Genomic DNA, 17563 nt, shown 5'->3' with positions numbered 1-17563 from the left:
TGAAATTCCCCCACCTACTAGATTGTAAGCTCTTCGGGGCAGGGTCCTCTCCTCCTATATCACTGTCTGTATTAGTCTGTCATTTGCAATCCCTGTTTAATGTACAGCTCTGCGTAATATGTTGGCGCTATATAAATACTGTTTAATAATAATAATAATAATTAATATTACACCATATATGCCACGTTCAGGGTATTTAGAGCAATCGCAAGCGCGTGGGGGGTGACTACACTCGTTTGGAGAGGGGCTGATATAAGGGGACATCCATGACAACAGTGGGCAGAAGCTGAATAAATGCTAGAAGAAATGCTGCCACAAGTGAACATGCCGACCATGGCTTAGGTAGACTTTTGGGGAATCCAGCTCTGAGTATTAATTGCAAAAATGAAAAAGCACATCATCTGCCTTTCTAGTTAGGGCTGCATGGTGCGTCAGAGCTTTGACATTCTATTGAATCAATCTATTACACAGGAACCTCATAACACAAATCTACTAGGTTTTCTTTTTTTATCCTAGTCTGCTACCTGCATTCATTCTTGTTCTGTGAGTAAAACAATGCATATGCTCCAGCTAATTTTTCTTGCTGTTGCAGATTAAAAATAGAAATTAGGCAAAAGGCAGTATATTTATATTTAAATAAACTAGTTGTGCATGTATATCAGATAGCGAATTGTATTATTTGTTCAAACCAAATTATTAAGACCCAATGCTTTATAAATGTTTACTAAGAACAAATCGATAGGAAAAAATGAACAAGAGGGCACTTGCATCATCTAAAAGCCTGGTAAGTTTCCTCAAACAATAAAGTATACAGCTATGCAACATTTGCATTGTGTTCCAGCTGGTAAAGATCTCAAACCATCACCACCCACAGAACTTGCTTACTTCTTTATAGGATTACAGGATGTATTGGGTTTTGAGTAGCTCATGTGTTAATTGCCCTCTTAAACTAAAGTCATTTAGAATGTACCGCCAAGTCAGCACTAAGGAATTCCTCCTAAATCTAGAGGATGTAACTGTTCATTTGTTTTATATTCCCCATATAGAACTTCACCTTTCCTTGTAGTCCCTCTGCACATTGTAGTGTAGATTTTGCTAAAGGTGTAAATGTTTTCTTTAACATCTAAATCAGCTGTGGATGTTATTAGGCAATGCTATAGCTTTTAATAAATTCTTTAACTGGAATTTCAGAATATCTGTTGGTATCCCTTAGTGTAGCTCCAACAGGTTTTGGGGGATTCTCTGCTTGCTAAAATAAATAAAGAATAGCAGTGTACATGTTCAGAAAAGTAAAACCTAATATGTCAAATAAATGTAAGAATATTCAATGAAGTCAAAAACTGATTACCCCTACCCTACTTACAAAGGCAGAAACTTCTTAAATGCTAGATTAATGCAGTCTGCCTAGAAAAATTAAAGTGGTTCTGGGCTTTCTCATTAAAAAATTCTAGTATACTGTTTAAACAATATATCTCTAAATAAGGAGACAGTTCTTAAGGGACTTTAGTAAATATTTTGTTATTAACAGTTGCAGTTTTAGTTAAGAAACATTACCCTGGACTATGTTCAGTTCTTTATGGTCCCTCCAGCCTTAGTCCAGTGTTTTCAGCTTTGATCTTCTGTATAATAATGATTACTTTTCAGGACTAAGGATAGTCATTTATTGGTAAAATTTACAAGAACCATAAAATAAATGTAATCTGTAGTTTGTGAAGACATCTGGTAAACATGTACAGTTACCGGTCACTTAAAGATTCTTTCAGCATGTTGTATTGTCTGCTCCATATGCTTTTTTGGCCTATAACTTTTTGACGTAAAGTGTATTATATAACATTAAAAGCGACTTGGATATCAGGAATAACAATGGGAAGACAAGTTTACATCAAAGAAATATGGTATTTCAAAATTCCAGAAATATATACTAAGCTAAATCCTTTTGTCCTGAAACATGCTTAAAACTAATATAAAACTTATATAGTACCCCTGGTACTTGCCTCCCCTTAAGCTTTTCATCACCCCAGTATTCGCAGTGGTATTATATTTGGAAGGCAGCACCAACATTAGGTGGTGTCTTTCAAAACAAGAAATACCATTTTTAAAGTTTTACATTTAATAGTTTTATAAATAAATTTACCTGTTTTGCCCAATATTTTTTTAAATGTATTTTGGGGGATAGGAGGAGCAGGAGAGGGTGGTTATTAGGAAATGAAACTATAAAATGCACTGGTTCGGTTAGAGATTGGTAGTTAGCACAATTTACTTAATAAGCACAATTATTACAGATGCATTGAAGTGAGAGGAATACAGAGGCTTCAACAATAGCAGCAACTGAAATTAGATATTATGCCAAAAGGACTCCCATTGCTTCAACTACTTCAAGTACTGATCTAACTTTCTAAACCACCAGACCTCCTATGCATTGTGGCTGTAAAATATCCAAATGGGTTGAGCCACATATAAGGTGATCACAGACATCAAATAGGTCTTCACAAGCATGAAGTCTGGAGTTCATGTGTGTTAGTCCCCCATGCTTGCAGTTTTTTATCAGCTCCAGCATTCCTGTATCTAGCAAGAACATTGCAAGCCACATGCACATGCAGGCAAATTATTATTATTATTATTATTATACAGTATTTATATAGCGCCATCATATTACGCAGCGCTGTACATAGTCCATAGTCATGTCACTAACTGTCCCTCAAAGGAGCTCACAATCTAATGTCCCTACTATAGTCATATGTCATTAATGTAGTCTAAGGTCAATTGTTAGGGAGAAGCCAATTAACCTAACTGCATGTTTTTGGGATGTGGGAGGAAACCGGAGTACCCGCAGGAAACCCACGCAGACACGGGGAGAACCTGCAAACTCCATGCAGATAATGTCCTGGCTGGGGATTGAACCTGGGACCTAGTGCTGCAAAGGCCAGAGTGCTAACCCCTGAGCCACCGTGCTGCCTTCTCAACATCACTTGCATGGTACCCCAGGTGTTGCTGTCACAAAAATCTGCCATATTTAGCCTGTTTGACTGCATGACTATCATGGGGTGCATGATATGCTGCTTTAAGATTTAGGGTGGGAAGAAGTTGTTTTTTTAAGGGGCAAATGATGTGGTGGACGTGAGAGTGAGTAGTTGCTGGTATGGGGTGGTTGATGTGCTGGTTGTAAATGAAGGGTGGGATTTAGTGACTAAAAGAATATGTATCTATGGCGTTGTTTCCATGCTGATTGCAACATGTGTTGGTACAGCGTTTCAGCCAGCATGGTAGTGATTAAGTAGACACAGGTGCATGTTTTCTATGCTATATCTGTTACTAGCACGTGACACGATTACTAGAGTGCTCCTAGCTTTTTTTAATTAGGTCAGTCTGGGTATTTCCTGTGGTATGTATGCATTTCATATGTATATTATTAATGTACCTAAAACACAGGTAGGTAAAAAACTGCTGTGCTAAACTGTTGGGGCATGGCCATGCAAAGCCAACACCAGCAGTTTCCGTAGTACAGCCTGCCTGTTCTGACAACCATGTCACATTTAAAGTCACCTAAATCATCTTTCTTTCCCATTTGTGATTGGCTCATTAGATATTTGTGTTACAAGTAATTTACCGGGTGTACCTAATAACATGTGTATATATGTGTATATTTTCAATGCATACCCTTGTTTATTTTATTGAGCATTGACTCAAACACATGTTTATTAGTTATAAAAAATAGTTATTTCCTCTCACATGAAGAGTGTGTTAAATTTTCATATATAATGGAGTTCACTCTTAGGATATTTTACCATGAGTAAATGCATAATTCTATTTCAGCTCATATTGGCTCATGTATTGATTTTTAAGGGATGCTGTTTGGTCCATGTGGGCTTTTTTTTGTCGAGAAACCACTAATAAAACTACACTTTGCCAAAAGGTTAGGTGCATTATTGCTAGTATCCTTTAATAATATTTAATTTCTGGGATCAGTTCCCCTGGAATTGGTAAAATATCACATGTGCGCCAAGGCAGCTGCAATATCAAATTCCTCTTTATGTACTTTTAAACTCAACCATTTTGTTTTGATAAATATTAATAACCACCCCTGTCTTTTTTGTAATTTTCATCCAGGTTTTCTAGAATTCATACTTACCCTAATCCATTTCCTTCCTATTACTATATTACCATAAAAGGAAATTAATTTGATAATTGCATGTACAAACACAATTGTGTGGCTTCACTGTTTATTCTAGTAATCAGTTCTTCAAGTTATTCAGCTACTTTAAATGAAAACAGTCTCATAACAATGTCAGGTATTATACAAATACAAAATACCCCTAACCAGCCTGGAAGGTCTGTGCTTAGGTCTGGTTGTTATTATGATTTATAGATGGTATTGAGTCATGAGTCAGTCCTCTAATTGATTGCACATGTGGAAATAGATGTAAGAAAAAGGAGATCCCCTGCAGAGTATTCATGCGTACCTCTGTGCAAAATGTAAGCATACTGAGAGCCAGGAATTTATTTGGAACACATGGTGTATAGATAATTCTGCGAGATCACAACTAGTCCATTTCCAAGAATTGTGCAACAGTAAAAGCAGCCTATATGGAATCTGCAAATGTGATTGGCTACAAAGTGATAACATTAGGAAATTTAAAATTATGCGTGGGATGATGAGGTTGCCAATTTCCATACTCAGAATGTTAATATGGAACCAAGCAACCTGATGAGTCACTGTACCTAATTGTAAATTTCTTAATCCAACCTTGGCTGTGTATAGAGGCCAGCTGGATGACAACTAAAGCGTCACTAGTTTTGGTAAAGAAAAGAATGTTGTATTGTTTGATTGTCAATGCACTAAAAATCAAAACAAGGAAGAATTCATTTAGCATAGGTTTTCTTACTATAAAAAATAAATGCTTTAACACTTTCAAGAAAGCTAAATGGTAAATTAAGCAAAGTTTTGTGTAGGTATGACTGGTGGATTGCAGGGCAAATACTTTAATTTTACTGCAATATAATAAAAAATTGTAATAAAAAAGAAATATTACCTCTTTTTTTATAATATGAAATTACTTCTAAAATATGGTAAAACCAAAGGTTATAAATACAATAACTCTTTGCCTATATTTTCTTCTACCAAGAGGAAATTACTGAATGATATAAAATCTTGAAATTTTTTGGTATTTTTTATTCTTGTGAAATGCATAGTATGCTGCAAGCTGAACTGAGGAACATTGATATCCACTATATCAACTTTGATTATGGCACCTTGCCACAACAAACACTGAGCAGTGTTACTAATCCCACAAGCACAATAATAATAATTTCCAGAAATACTTGAATTACCCAATTCTGTATCCTGGCGTCAATGACAAATGACTTCCACTATGCCAGAGCTAATGCAGTATAATAGCTTTGTATATCGGAAGTAGTTTAAATGTGGTTACCCATGAAATGAAAATTGTTTAGAACTATGTACAATTAGTATTATTATTTTAGCATCATATAATTTCAGAGCTGAGCACAAACCTTCACACTGACTAGCTTTCCCTTATTATTACATAGTTGCTTATTTGTCTGTGTCTATGTTTTTGTGCAAAGTCCTGATATATTGTGTGGAAAAATCTTTAAAGGCACAAATTGTGCATGTATATTGAGTTTTTTTTTTTTACATCAGTAACACCCACCTAATTCTTTTAACTTTTATTATTACTAATTTTAGCCATTATCTTTTAAAACATCACAGCTTGCATACATTGTGCCCTTTTCCACAAAACTCCAGAACGAGAAATCTGAGTACTAGAATAAAATCAAATTGTTTAGAGGGGATTTATTGTAAAACCTATATGCCCCAAATATCTGCTTTCTTCCATGTCAATGAGTAGAGGGGTACATTATTACCTATACCCATTCCCCCATAAAGTTAACAGTAAATAAACACACAAAAACACACTTAGCTGAATAATATGTAATCACAAATTTACAATCTACAATAGAAATTAAGAAGTAAATCCACATCAATCATTTTATATAGTGATGTAAATTCACATCAATTATAATATAATATAATAATAATATAAGTGATGTAATAAATGACCTGATGCCTGGCAATGTTTACACACTTTACTCCCATTACTAAATGGCAATTTCAACATGAAGTCATTTACCAGATTTGGTCAAAAATGTCACCTGAGATTCCATGCTGTAATACAGCTGCCAAAAGTTTTCTCATATTACCCCACCACTTTCCTGACAATTTGACATATTGTTCAACAAATCAAACTTCAGCCAGTTTGTCCATCACTTTTGAGCACATAAATAAAGTGGAACACAATTTTTTTCTAAACTTTTGCAAGCTTTATTGCCAATTCATTCCTTCTTAGTATATGTTTATATTGACTTTGAGGTTAGAAGGTCTGTGTCTATGTATAAAGCCAGTTTGTCGGTGAAGGGGCAATTAACCCACCAGTAAATTTCTGGTATAAGTGTAAGATCTTCTAAACAGAGGGAAACATCTAGGTTCCGTGCAAATAGTGTCCTGGGTAGAATTTGAATTTGTGAATTTGTGAAGTATGTACTTCTGTTTAAGATCACAATAAAGAATCTAATTTGGATGGTAAAACTAGAAGGCATTCGCATTTTAGGATTCTCTGCATACAGACTATACAGTATTTACTTAGCTGTTGCTGTTGCCTGCCTTGGCAATCTTGGCAATTTATAAACTATTTCTTGTAATTTCATGTACCTCATGCAGCTTTGTTTCTGCAAAAATGATTATACAGAGCAATGAAACAAGGAAGTCTACACTAATGTGTCAATATACATTGATAGCCTTTGTAAGTTAGGTGGAGCTGGCCAGATGATAAAGAAAGCTGCCACCTATTAATATTGAGGTATTCCCCTGGGTGTATAAATGTGGATTAAAACACTCTTTTAAAGAACAAAACAGGTCACATCCTGTAGTCCTACCATAATCTTAAGTTTAAAAATATTATAAAGAACATTTAGTATGGTGGCAGGGTTTGAATATATCTATCCATGAGACATTTGCCCAGGAAACAACCAAAATCTTGAAATTGACTTTAATGTGCAGTGTGATTTGTCATCTGTCTCCTCACTTCCAATAGGTGGACATTACTTATCTGTATCACACAGCTTAAGGTGCGTACACACTTCCAATTTTTATCGTTCCAATCGAACGACGAACGATCGATTGGGCAAAAAATCGTTCGTAAAAAAGTAACCAACGACGCCGACGAACGAGGAAAGTCGCTGGAAACGAACGACCGGACCGGCGGATCGGATTGGACGACGATCGTTGAACATCGTTCGTGTGTACGGTCGTTCGTTGATCGTCCATGTTCAGAGCATGCGTGATGAACAAACGTCCGTTCACTTTCCTGTCGTGCACATAGTTCCTCTATCGCTTAAATGATTGTATCTATTGTGTGTACAATATCTACCAACGATCGTGTCGTTACCTCTATGTGCAGGATCGGTGCTATACGATCGTTCGTGTATATCGTGCAGGGACGTTCGTCGTTCGTTTTCCGACGATAATAATTGGAAGTGTGTACGTAGCTTTACATAGACAAAAAGGTAATGTATACCCCCCAAAAAAAACAAAACCAAAAATATCTGTTCAGGATTTAAAGGTTTTCAGTTACTGAATAGTGTGACCAAATATTGCTTTAATGGATGTATAAATAATGCCCCTAGGTCCTGGGGGTGCATTATGTAAAAATGTATGTACATGTAAATGTACGGATATGTGTCAATGAATTAAAGGTTGATCTGGTCAGCCTATTACAAACAATACTAACCAAGTATGTGAGCATCTCTGCAACAATATACTTACACTTTTTACATTTGTTTTTCCCCCTAGATACGTTTAAAAGCTGTGTAGCAAAGCTGTTTTTTAGCTGTCCTATGAAGGGCCATTACTGCCTATACAGTAAATCAAGTTTTGTCCTGATCAGCCGAAACCCACAGGTTTGGATCCACATTATGTTTCTCTTTCAGCAGGTGAGTGCACATCATTTCTAAAGATAGACTGGGAATGGAATTTTTGCTTTTGATGGGACTACTACTAGCAGTCCAATATAGATACTAATATCGTTTTAAATAAAAATAAAGAAGTTAACATTTTTAATTCTGTTTAAAACCAAGTACCTGAAGTGGTTAAACTTGATTATAATCACAGAATCAGAGTATCACTCAGCTCCAAACTGCAAGGAAATTTTTTTTTTGATAAATGGAGAACAGGAGATAAGCTTCTAATTAAACAAACCAGGAAGACTCTGACAAATTAACTGATAGAAACCAAATGAAAGTTAGTGGGGGTTAGAAAGTTATAGAGAGGAATTTTGCTTTTTACAAATTACTTTGGGATAAAGAAAAGTAGGATAACTATATAAGCAATAAGGATTTTAGAATGATGTTTTCACTATAGGTTTTGCCAAGCTGCAGTTCTGCTTTATGCTGAAAAATAAATATTGTGGTAATGGTTAATATAATCATTGTATATATATATAAATAAATATATATATATATATTTATATATATATATATACAATTTATTATTTTAGGTATAGTTTGGTTAAGGACAAGATAATGACAAATACATTTCTGTCTTATGTATATGTTTTATAAATTATATTTATATATTTATCTATCATATTGTTTGTATAAAATGAAGTGCAATTTCCCAATATAGACATTATAAATATAGTCACTAAAGTTCTCCTGAACTCCTGAACAGCACTCCAGTCCTGAGAAATGGTCCCTGGAATTTTACAGGAAAACCAACACCGGAAATAGTAACCTCCTACATCCACCATAGCTCTCACTGGTTCCTTCTGCTGACCTCTACACAGACACAGTCAGATGTCACATGAATCATAAGATAATGTTACATGGATCATAAGATAATGTCCATATGTAGTCCAAAAACTAAAAGACCTTCAATGTGCTTAAATAAACCCCAATGAAATGTGATATCCACAATTCTTCATGTGAAAAAGACCAAAATAAACTTTTTATCAAGTGCCTACTGCTCCTTTAAAGGAATGGGAGACTGATGAAATTGTAAAGATGAAGCGTATAGTGTGAGGTCTAAGTAATGTCAGCACATTCAACATATTTGGAAGGTTTTTATCTGCAAGTGCTTCAAACTTATGATCGTGGTATTGTTGTACAAAGGAATTGACACTTTTAAGGACAGTTTTTGGACAACGATATATGGACATTGGGCCTGATTTATTAAAGCTCTCCAAGGCTGGAGAGGATACACTTTCAGCAGGTAAACTAGGTGATCCAGCAAACCTGGAATGTTATAAGTCATTTGCTATTTGCTTGCAAATGTTTTGAATCCTGGACCTGATCCATTCCAGCCTTGGAGAGCTATAATAAATAATCTTTATCATTATGTTCATGTGTTTAGGCACTGCATTTTTTTTCAGCAGGATAGCTAAAAAATTAACTGTTTATTATTATACAGAGTGAAAATATGTTGTTAATATTATTTGTAACAATTCTAAGTATCAGTTCACTATTCATTTCCTGAGTTCAGCTAAAACTGTTTGAAATGTAAGGTAGTATGTGTTAGAACGTCAGGGCATCATGAACAGTACATTATTAAATTCTTATCATGGAAAGTGCCATGTACAAGTTGAAAATAAAACTGTCTTGGAATGCATACCATTCTGCTCCAAATTATGAAAAATCAAATTGTATCAACTTAGAACTCATGATTTTCCATTTACACATAAGTAGAAGTGAAGTTGTTGATTTGGAAGATAAGATTTGGAATGTGGTTACATTTTATAAAAGTAGCATATTGCTACAAGTGGAGATTGTGGCAAATCTCTCTGAATAAATGAAAAATGTCTAGGGGTTACTTACTCTGGACTTAGTATGTTTCCGATAAAAGATGGCAATGATGTAGATAGCAGAGGTGTGCAAGTAGAGAAGGAGATGGTCTAGCATTTTTTCATAAAACTGTATTTAAAATTCAAAATTCACCATCAACACGTTTTCTGGCATTTTAGTGGCCACTTCTTCAAGATTGGTGTACACTTTGTGGCTCTAGGGTAGTAGGTATTCCCGGAGTCTGTTAACTAGCCTGAGAAAGAGTATGCTTGTATGTTCACTCTATTGAACGCGGTATCCTAAAAAGAGAAATGCTGAATTCTTAGCACTGTTGCAGATGCTTTAACAGTATAAGAGATTAAAGACTCATTGAAGTGTACATAAATTGTATATAAACCCAACTAAATTTTCATCTTAAAGTTGTAACTGAAACAGTACTTCCCTCTTGTGGGGGGTGAATTTCCCCAGCAGGAACACATCAATAAATATTTGACCCTAACCTTTCCCTACTCTACCCAAAACCAAACAAATATGTGTATTTGGTTTTACAAACACTCTGGGCCTGATTTATTAAAGCTCTCCAACGCTGCAGAGAATATCCTTTCATCAGTGAAGCTGGCTGATCCAGCAAACCTGGAATGGAGTTTATAAAGTCATATGCTTTGTGTTAACAAATGTTTTCAATCCTGGACCAGATCTATTCCAGATTTTTTGGATCACCCAGGTTCAATTATAAAAGTGTATGCTCTCCAGTTCTGACCCATTAATACAGATAAGCATTTATTTGAAAATATTGATACTGATTTAAATTCAGGCAAAAATAAATATCCTGGGAATATGTTGAAAAAAGGAGAGAGCAGAAAAAAAGGCTACCTCAGTCTGTTGCTATTTATTAATAAGTGACCAATCACAAACTGTAAAGTAATGTGACCTAATGGTATTGATTAGGTCATCACGCTAGCTGACGCTGTTTTGTGGCATGGCTGTACATTTTTCAGACTGTAAGGAATTCCATTTGTTGATAGACTAATTACTTATTATTTTGGCTTAGAATGAGGTTGAATCAGTGTTCATCAGTTGAATCATAATTCCATAAAACACAATGGGCCTTGTTTAATAAAGTTCTCTAAGACTGGAGAAGATAGACAACCATGGGAGAACCAGGTTTTATTAAATCAGGTCCAACGGCTTTCCTAGGCCATAGTGGCACCTATGTCATCTGGAGAACAGTGAACATCATTGATCGAAAGGGACCTGGATGGGAATCCTTGACTCAGGAGACATAAAGATAAGGTTTTCCTGAATGTAAAAACAATTCTTGCTTATTATCATTTAGGAAATAAATGGCAGAAAGACAGAAACAGCACAATATTCAATTAAATATATAGATATGTCTTGTTTCAAAACAATACATTATTTAACATTGTCCTCCATGTACATTCCGCAGAGTTTGCTTCCTGAGCCGCTGTCCACTCAGACTACTTCTTTGCAAGTCCTAAAAACATTGTGGGAGAAAACACAAGTAAAAGGAACACATAGCTTCGAATGGTCCATCATTCAGTCAATGTTTCCTCATGAAAAGGTGATTATTTTTTTATTATAATTTTTATGCTAAAGAGAATGTTTGAAAAGATACAAAACGCTATTGAGGAAGCTGACGAAAAAAAAGCTGGCTGCAAGCATTACAAAGCTATTTCATCTTTCATCAGTAGATTTTAGAAAATATCTCCTGGTAATTAAAATAATACCAAACTGTATCAGAAGATAATGCAGTATAAATCTAAGCAAATTAGAAAATGAATACTTAATTCAGAAGTCAAAAATGTGAAACAGTTCAGGGACTTCACATGTGACCTCTGTTCTTTTTTGTTTTAATATTAATCGCACATCATATACTGTACATACAAATTTATTCCTACTGGCTAAAAGTAACTGGTATTTTCACATCAAACTTCAGTTTAGAATTCTAAAATGATTTTTCTGAATGCAGAAATGGCAGTGGTTGTGAATTTAATCAAATAGTCACAAATGCTTACGCAATGATGTCCTTGCACTGCATAAACCCTACTAACAACACACAGCACTGATTCTACAATGAATATTTTATAGATCCCATCTATAAGGTCCCAACAAGGTCAGCAAACTAAAATTTTATTTGATTTTTTCTTCATTTTGATTGATTTTATTTCCATCTCATCTTGTTCTTTATATCCTGAAATTAATATGTGAATAAAAAACTGAAATGTTTGCGATTTACAATGAATCCTGCCAAGCAGAAAAGATAATTTCCCTTTCAAACTCTTAGATATATAAAGATGTTCACTTCTAATCTGCTGAACAAAAGTACCAGTAAGTAAAAGTAGTGATGCCTCAAGAGATATTAGTCCAGGCAGTGGTGAACGTTTAGGGGGTCACACAAGATTCATGCAACTTTTAACTGAGATTTACAGATTCTTAAATTGAATTCAACTGATCAAGGTGATACCTCCATCTTCCTTCACTTCTCTTCCAGAGATACCAAATATCTGGCCATCTTGATTGCTTGGGCCTGGGCTGGCATAACTCCCGTACGCATGCAAAAAAAGGTGAACAGGCAGTTAAATATGCTTTATTGTAAAGGGGACATCTATGTCCCTTTTTGCAATAAAGACCTTTCTGCTCAAAGATTTTACAAGCAGTACTATAGTTCCACTATAACTATATTCTAAGAAAATGAAATTGTGACAAAATTCAAATGTTCACTGTCTGTAATAAATCCTAATCTAACATAAATTAGACTAAGAAATAATTCTGTATACACACTCATTCTCCAATGTTTACAGCACCCCTTAAAAACCCTTCTACACGAGCCACACCATGCTTTATTATAGATGTCTATAATTCTTTATTGAAAATATGAGTACACTACAGTACAGCAAAGCACACTCGATATTAACAAACTATTGATGAACTGCAAATACGACAGTACCCCAATAATGTTATACAAATAAACCCATTACAGAAGTGTATCTGCAACAAAAATGTGTGTGCTTAAAAAAAATGTCACAAAATCAGAATCATTGGTGACAGACCTGCATCTGATACAGATATAGTTCCAAGTTACTTTCATTATATGGGAACAAATTTATGAGAATACAAATAAAGACAAAAACTAATATCATACAATTTGAAAAAAAGAATAGCAACCCTTTTAAAGCCAAATCATGATAATGGTAGAATTATCCAACCCACTGATACATAGCACATGTGGAGACAGATTGTATTAGTGCTGTGTGGTCAGAGAAAAGCAGGGCATTTCTGGAGATTTAGAGCCTATCAGAAGAGGATACTTTAATGAATCCTCTATTATGGAAGCTGGATTCATGAAGCATGCCAGGATGAAAATAAGAACCTCTCATCAGCTAGGCTGTAGTGTAATGGTATTTGACTGCTATTTACGTTTAAGCACTTGTAAGCTGCAATTCTGGAAAGCAGCTTGAAAATAATCTGCAAGAAAGATCCATCCTTACAGAATCACCAGAAATATGGAAAAGAAGGGAAAGTTTTATTCTAAATATTTAGGCCCTTTCTAAAACCTCTAGAGCCTCTTACTTAATCTTTAATCGGATAAATCTGTAATAAATGACAAAATAGAAATGTAGATGGCAGACTGATACGCTCACTAAGCCAGAGTTTTTGGCTCCATTTTTCCTTTTGTCAGACTGTATTAAGGCTGTGTCACCGTGTCCATGTATGAACCATATGTGTATATTTAATACTGTTGCAGAGCATGCTTTATAAGGTGAAAAACTACCACTGCAATTTGGAGTGATTCATTTTCCTGCACTTGGGACTAATTGAATAATTCATGCCAAAACACCATGCATTCCAGTTACTATATATTGCTGCCAGGAAAACATACATATCCTTTGGGATGCTTGATGAATTTTCTTGATTGAATTACACACACCTTCAACAATGTAAAAAAATAAGAAAAAGGATAGTGACCCCCCAGCAAGACTCATTTTTAAAGTTGGTTCCAAAGAAAGGTTTGTTTTACTTCGGTTCTTTCTATTTTTTGTTCTGTGTTTGCTCTGGATTACATATATTGTTTAGAAAAGCCCAAATTATGGACTTTATGTCCAACCACAACCAGTACTCTTTATTTTGTTCTGCAAAAAACAAAGCAAAAAACATTTTTAACATTTGTTACATTTTTCCTACTACTTGAGCTAAATTTCCCCTACTTTATAGTTCATTAACTAAATGAATGAAGTCTGTTCACTAAGAAAAGTAAAATATCACCTTGCAAGGGATAATTCACTTGGTAAGTGGACAGGGGAAAGTACATATTTTGAAGAGTACCCAATGGTAAAAGAGTAGCAGACCCAATGGTAGCAGAACTCCATCTCATTCACAAAGCTAAGTAAAATATCTCTTGTTAAGTGAACTAACCATATTCCTTTTAAAAATCTACCTATCTATACTAAGGGAGTGATGTGATATTTCCTTACTAGGAACACATTTTGGTAGACTGAAGTCTTCAAGAGTGAGTATGTATGTAGGCGTGTTAATGTTTGATTGTATTGGTGTATGTATGTACATATGTAAGTTTATGGATGTGTAAATAATGTTGGTGCAATAGATCATGGAGAATGTTGTTCATTAGAGTTGGTACTCCTGACCTTTTCACAATGTAGGTACTATACTTTTGACCATTTAGTCTGTTTACTGAGCTGTATGTTACTTTTACTCCCGACCCCTAAGTCTGTACATTACACTCCTCCTACCCCTGCACTCTGCTTACTGTAATGTATGTTACTTTTACTCCTGACCCCTGCACTCTGTGTATTACATTCTCCTGACCCCTGCACTCTGCTTACTGTAATGTATGTTACTTTTTCACCTGACCCCTGCACTCCGTGTATTACATTCTCCTTACCCCTGAACACTGGGCAGTACAATCGCTTTACACTTGACCATTACACTCTATTAGCTTGTCTGTATTATTCATTAATACATTTTAGGCAGTATTTTGTTGGCATCTTCTAAGCTTTAAAATGCATGTCCACTCAAATCATTTTTTGTAGTTAAAACATAGTCAAAAAGCCATAGCCCTTATTTGCCGGTAATTGGTGTCAGTGTCCCTAATGCACATTTTCGTGTCTATTGTCACTGTTACAGTGAGGGCAATCATTGAAAAGGAACCCCAGAGAATAGCATTAAAACAAAAAAGTTACAATTATAGTCATCTAAAGTAGTTAACTAGATTTTGGTTTAGTTTGAGATAATTTTAAACTGGATGTGTAACTTTATACTTAACATTTTTTTTCTAAACAAAACATTTAGAATTTCTCCTTTTCCAAGAACAACTATTGTTGTACATAAGATTGTTCTTTTCAAAAGGTTCTATAAAGTTTCAGTGTTACATGTCTTGAATTTTATTTTAAAAGCCCAGTGCTAGCACTTTACTACTTATGTGGCAAAAACAAATTATACCAATGTGCACCTTGGCCCCTTTTGTTCATACATCGCTAATTACTTCTTACATCTGTGTGGAAATGTATATTTTACATATCAACACATTGATATATGCATGTATTTGTAGGTCCAAATACATACATCATCAGAAGGCACAAAGGAGTTGTGTGTATTTTCGGAGAGCACTTGCACAGGAAACCAATATATCACCTGCATATGTTTTAGGAAGCTCACAACACTCTCATAAAAATCCCAAAACACTTGGGGAAACCATTAGCCTTGTTTACACTGTGCAAAGAACACTCTTAAAAAAAAGAAGCAATAGGAAACCCAAAAAGCAATTTATTACACTAGAAAGAGGAGCATTCTGAAGGATTACAGTAAGCATGTTTGTGTTTAAATGCAGTTAGTGTGGTATACAATATATATTTCAAAGGTAATAAAGTTTATCTAAACTCAAAACTTCAGATAGAATAGTAAATGGCTATAATCACTGTCAGTTATTGTTGTATTCTTTGTGTCTCTATTAGATTTCCCCTCTCCTCCTGGAAAAGGACAGGGAGCCTCCCTATTCCAATGTAAAGCATCTTTTTCTTACGTTTCTTGCCCTAAAAAGTAGGCAAATGTTTTTTGGGGGAAGCTTAGGTCGAATCAAGAAGCGCCCTTTATTGGGGACATAAAATATCTGCATGTTTCAGAGGAATTAGAACAGAGTTACATTATTACATCTTAGCCATTCTTAGTCAAGAATTAAATGTAAAAGGAGACAAAAACCCTTGCACTATGAAAAATAATTTACCATGTATAAGCCGGGTACATATCTTTGCCTTGGAAAACAGGAAAAATTGATTAACTTGCGTATAAGCCGAGGGTGGGAAATGCTGCAGCTACTGGCAAGTTTTAATATTCAAAATAAATACCAATAAAATTGTATAATACAGCCATTACAGCCATAATACGTTAAACAAATACCATAGTGAGAATTTAGTGGTTTGGTAGATATACTACTTACCGTACCCAACCACTAAATTCTCTTAACCCTCCCTGGCGGTATGATTCTGTCCGGAAAAAGTGTCTGAAAGCGGTACCATCAGTCTAATTCTCTCCGTATTTCCACGCAAAAAGTGTTACATTTTTTATTTATGTTACAATTTTATTTTACATTGTAGGCTATATTTCTTAGGCATAAATCACTATATATATAATTATATATATTATATAAAGATTTATTTGTGTTGTACTCATTACAGCTATTTTGTATTGAATTCAATACAAAATATTTTCAATTTCCCGCCGCTCCTTCCGTCTGCACCAAGTCACTGGGGAAACCCCGGAGATCGTCTCTGCATTTGGCCACTGAAGACAGAAGAAGGAAGACGTTTCTTGAGGAGCTGCGGGAACAAGGTATGTGGGGTTTTTAGTAGTAATCTGATGTCATACAATGTTGTATGACAATCAGATTGTACTGTAATGGTATTCGCTTTTTTAAACGTAACTCCGGCGTACCCCTACCGGCTTTTGCTTGATGCGGCTGCCGGATGGGGTGCTTTTCTGCACCTGACTGATTTATAAGCAGAGGGTGACTTTTTCAGCACATTTTGGGTGCTGAAAAAGTTGGCTTATACTCGGGTTTATATGGTAATCAAAAAAAATACAAACTTACCAATGTTTAGACGTATAATTACGTATAGTAATTATTGTAAAAGCCACTGCCACCAAAAATTGACCTGAGGTATAATAACGTTAGCATGTCAAACTCCTTTTTTCACTAGCTGTGTTAACAGTGATGGGTATTGTCCAAAGCAAGTTTAGTTATAGATATAACTTGAGTTCCCTGTGTTATTATCACAGCTGTTGAATTTGTCAATAAGCACATTGAGTTGGTGTAAGTTTTAAAAATTTAAAGTGACAATACCAACTGACTTTGTTACAATACAAAGTTCAGGGAGTTTGCAATTTAATAAAAAAATGGTAGCCACCTATACATTTTAATGCAAATTGATCTAATATTTGCTGTATTTTGGGGTTAATCAGACAAATTTTGTTCATATTGACCTAGGGCAAATTCTTCCATATTCAGAAAAAAACACGATGTCATCAAAAATTTTTGCTTTGCAATTGTTGGTGTTCTTTCGTATGCCAAGAAATAACTTCCAGGAACTGTACAAAACATTTGAATATAAGTTGTAGCACAATAAGACATGTGATGCCAAATTTAGAGGGTATTTAGCATCACCTACCTCAGTTTCAC

The 17563-nt window shown here is 35.0% G+C and overlaps 1 protein-coding gene across 1 annotated transcript in view; it reads left to right on the top strand.

Moving 5' to 3' along the window:
- The window catches only part of VEPH1 (ventricular zone expressed PH domain containing 1), a 163345-nt gene that overhangs the window by 99244 nt on the left and 46538 nt on the right, over positions 1 to 17563 (top strand). The window contains exons 10-11 of the mRNA XM_072408020.1: positions 7868 to 8007; positions 11300 to 11434. Of these exons, the coding sequence (XP_072264121.1) occupies positions 7868 to 8007; positions 11300 to 11434 (275 nt within the window). The remainder of the gene's footprint in view (positions 1 to 7867; positions 8008 to 11299; positions 11435 to 17563) is intronic.

The sequence above is a fragment of the Pyxicephalus adspersus genome, chromosome 4, assembly GCF_032062135.1.
Source record: "Pyxicephalus adspersus chromosome 4, UCB_Pads_2.0, whole genome shotgun sequence".
Lineage (NCBI taxonomy): Eukaryota > Metazoa > Chordata > Amphibia > Anura > Pyxicephalidae > Pyxicephalus > Pyxicephalus adspersus.
The sequence above is the reverse complement of the archived record's forward strand: the minus strand, read 5'-3'. Positions and strand labels throughout refer to the sequence as shown.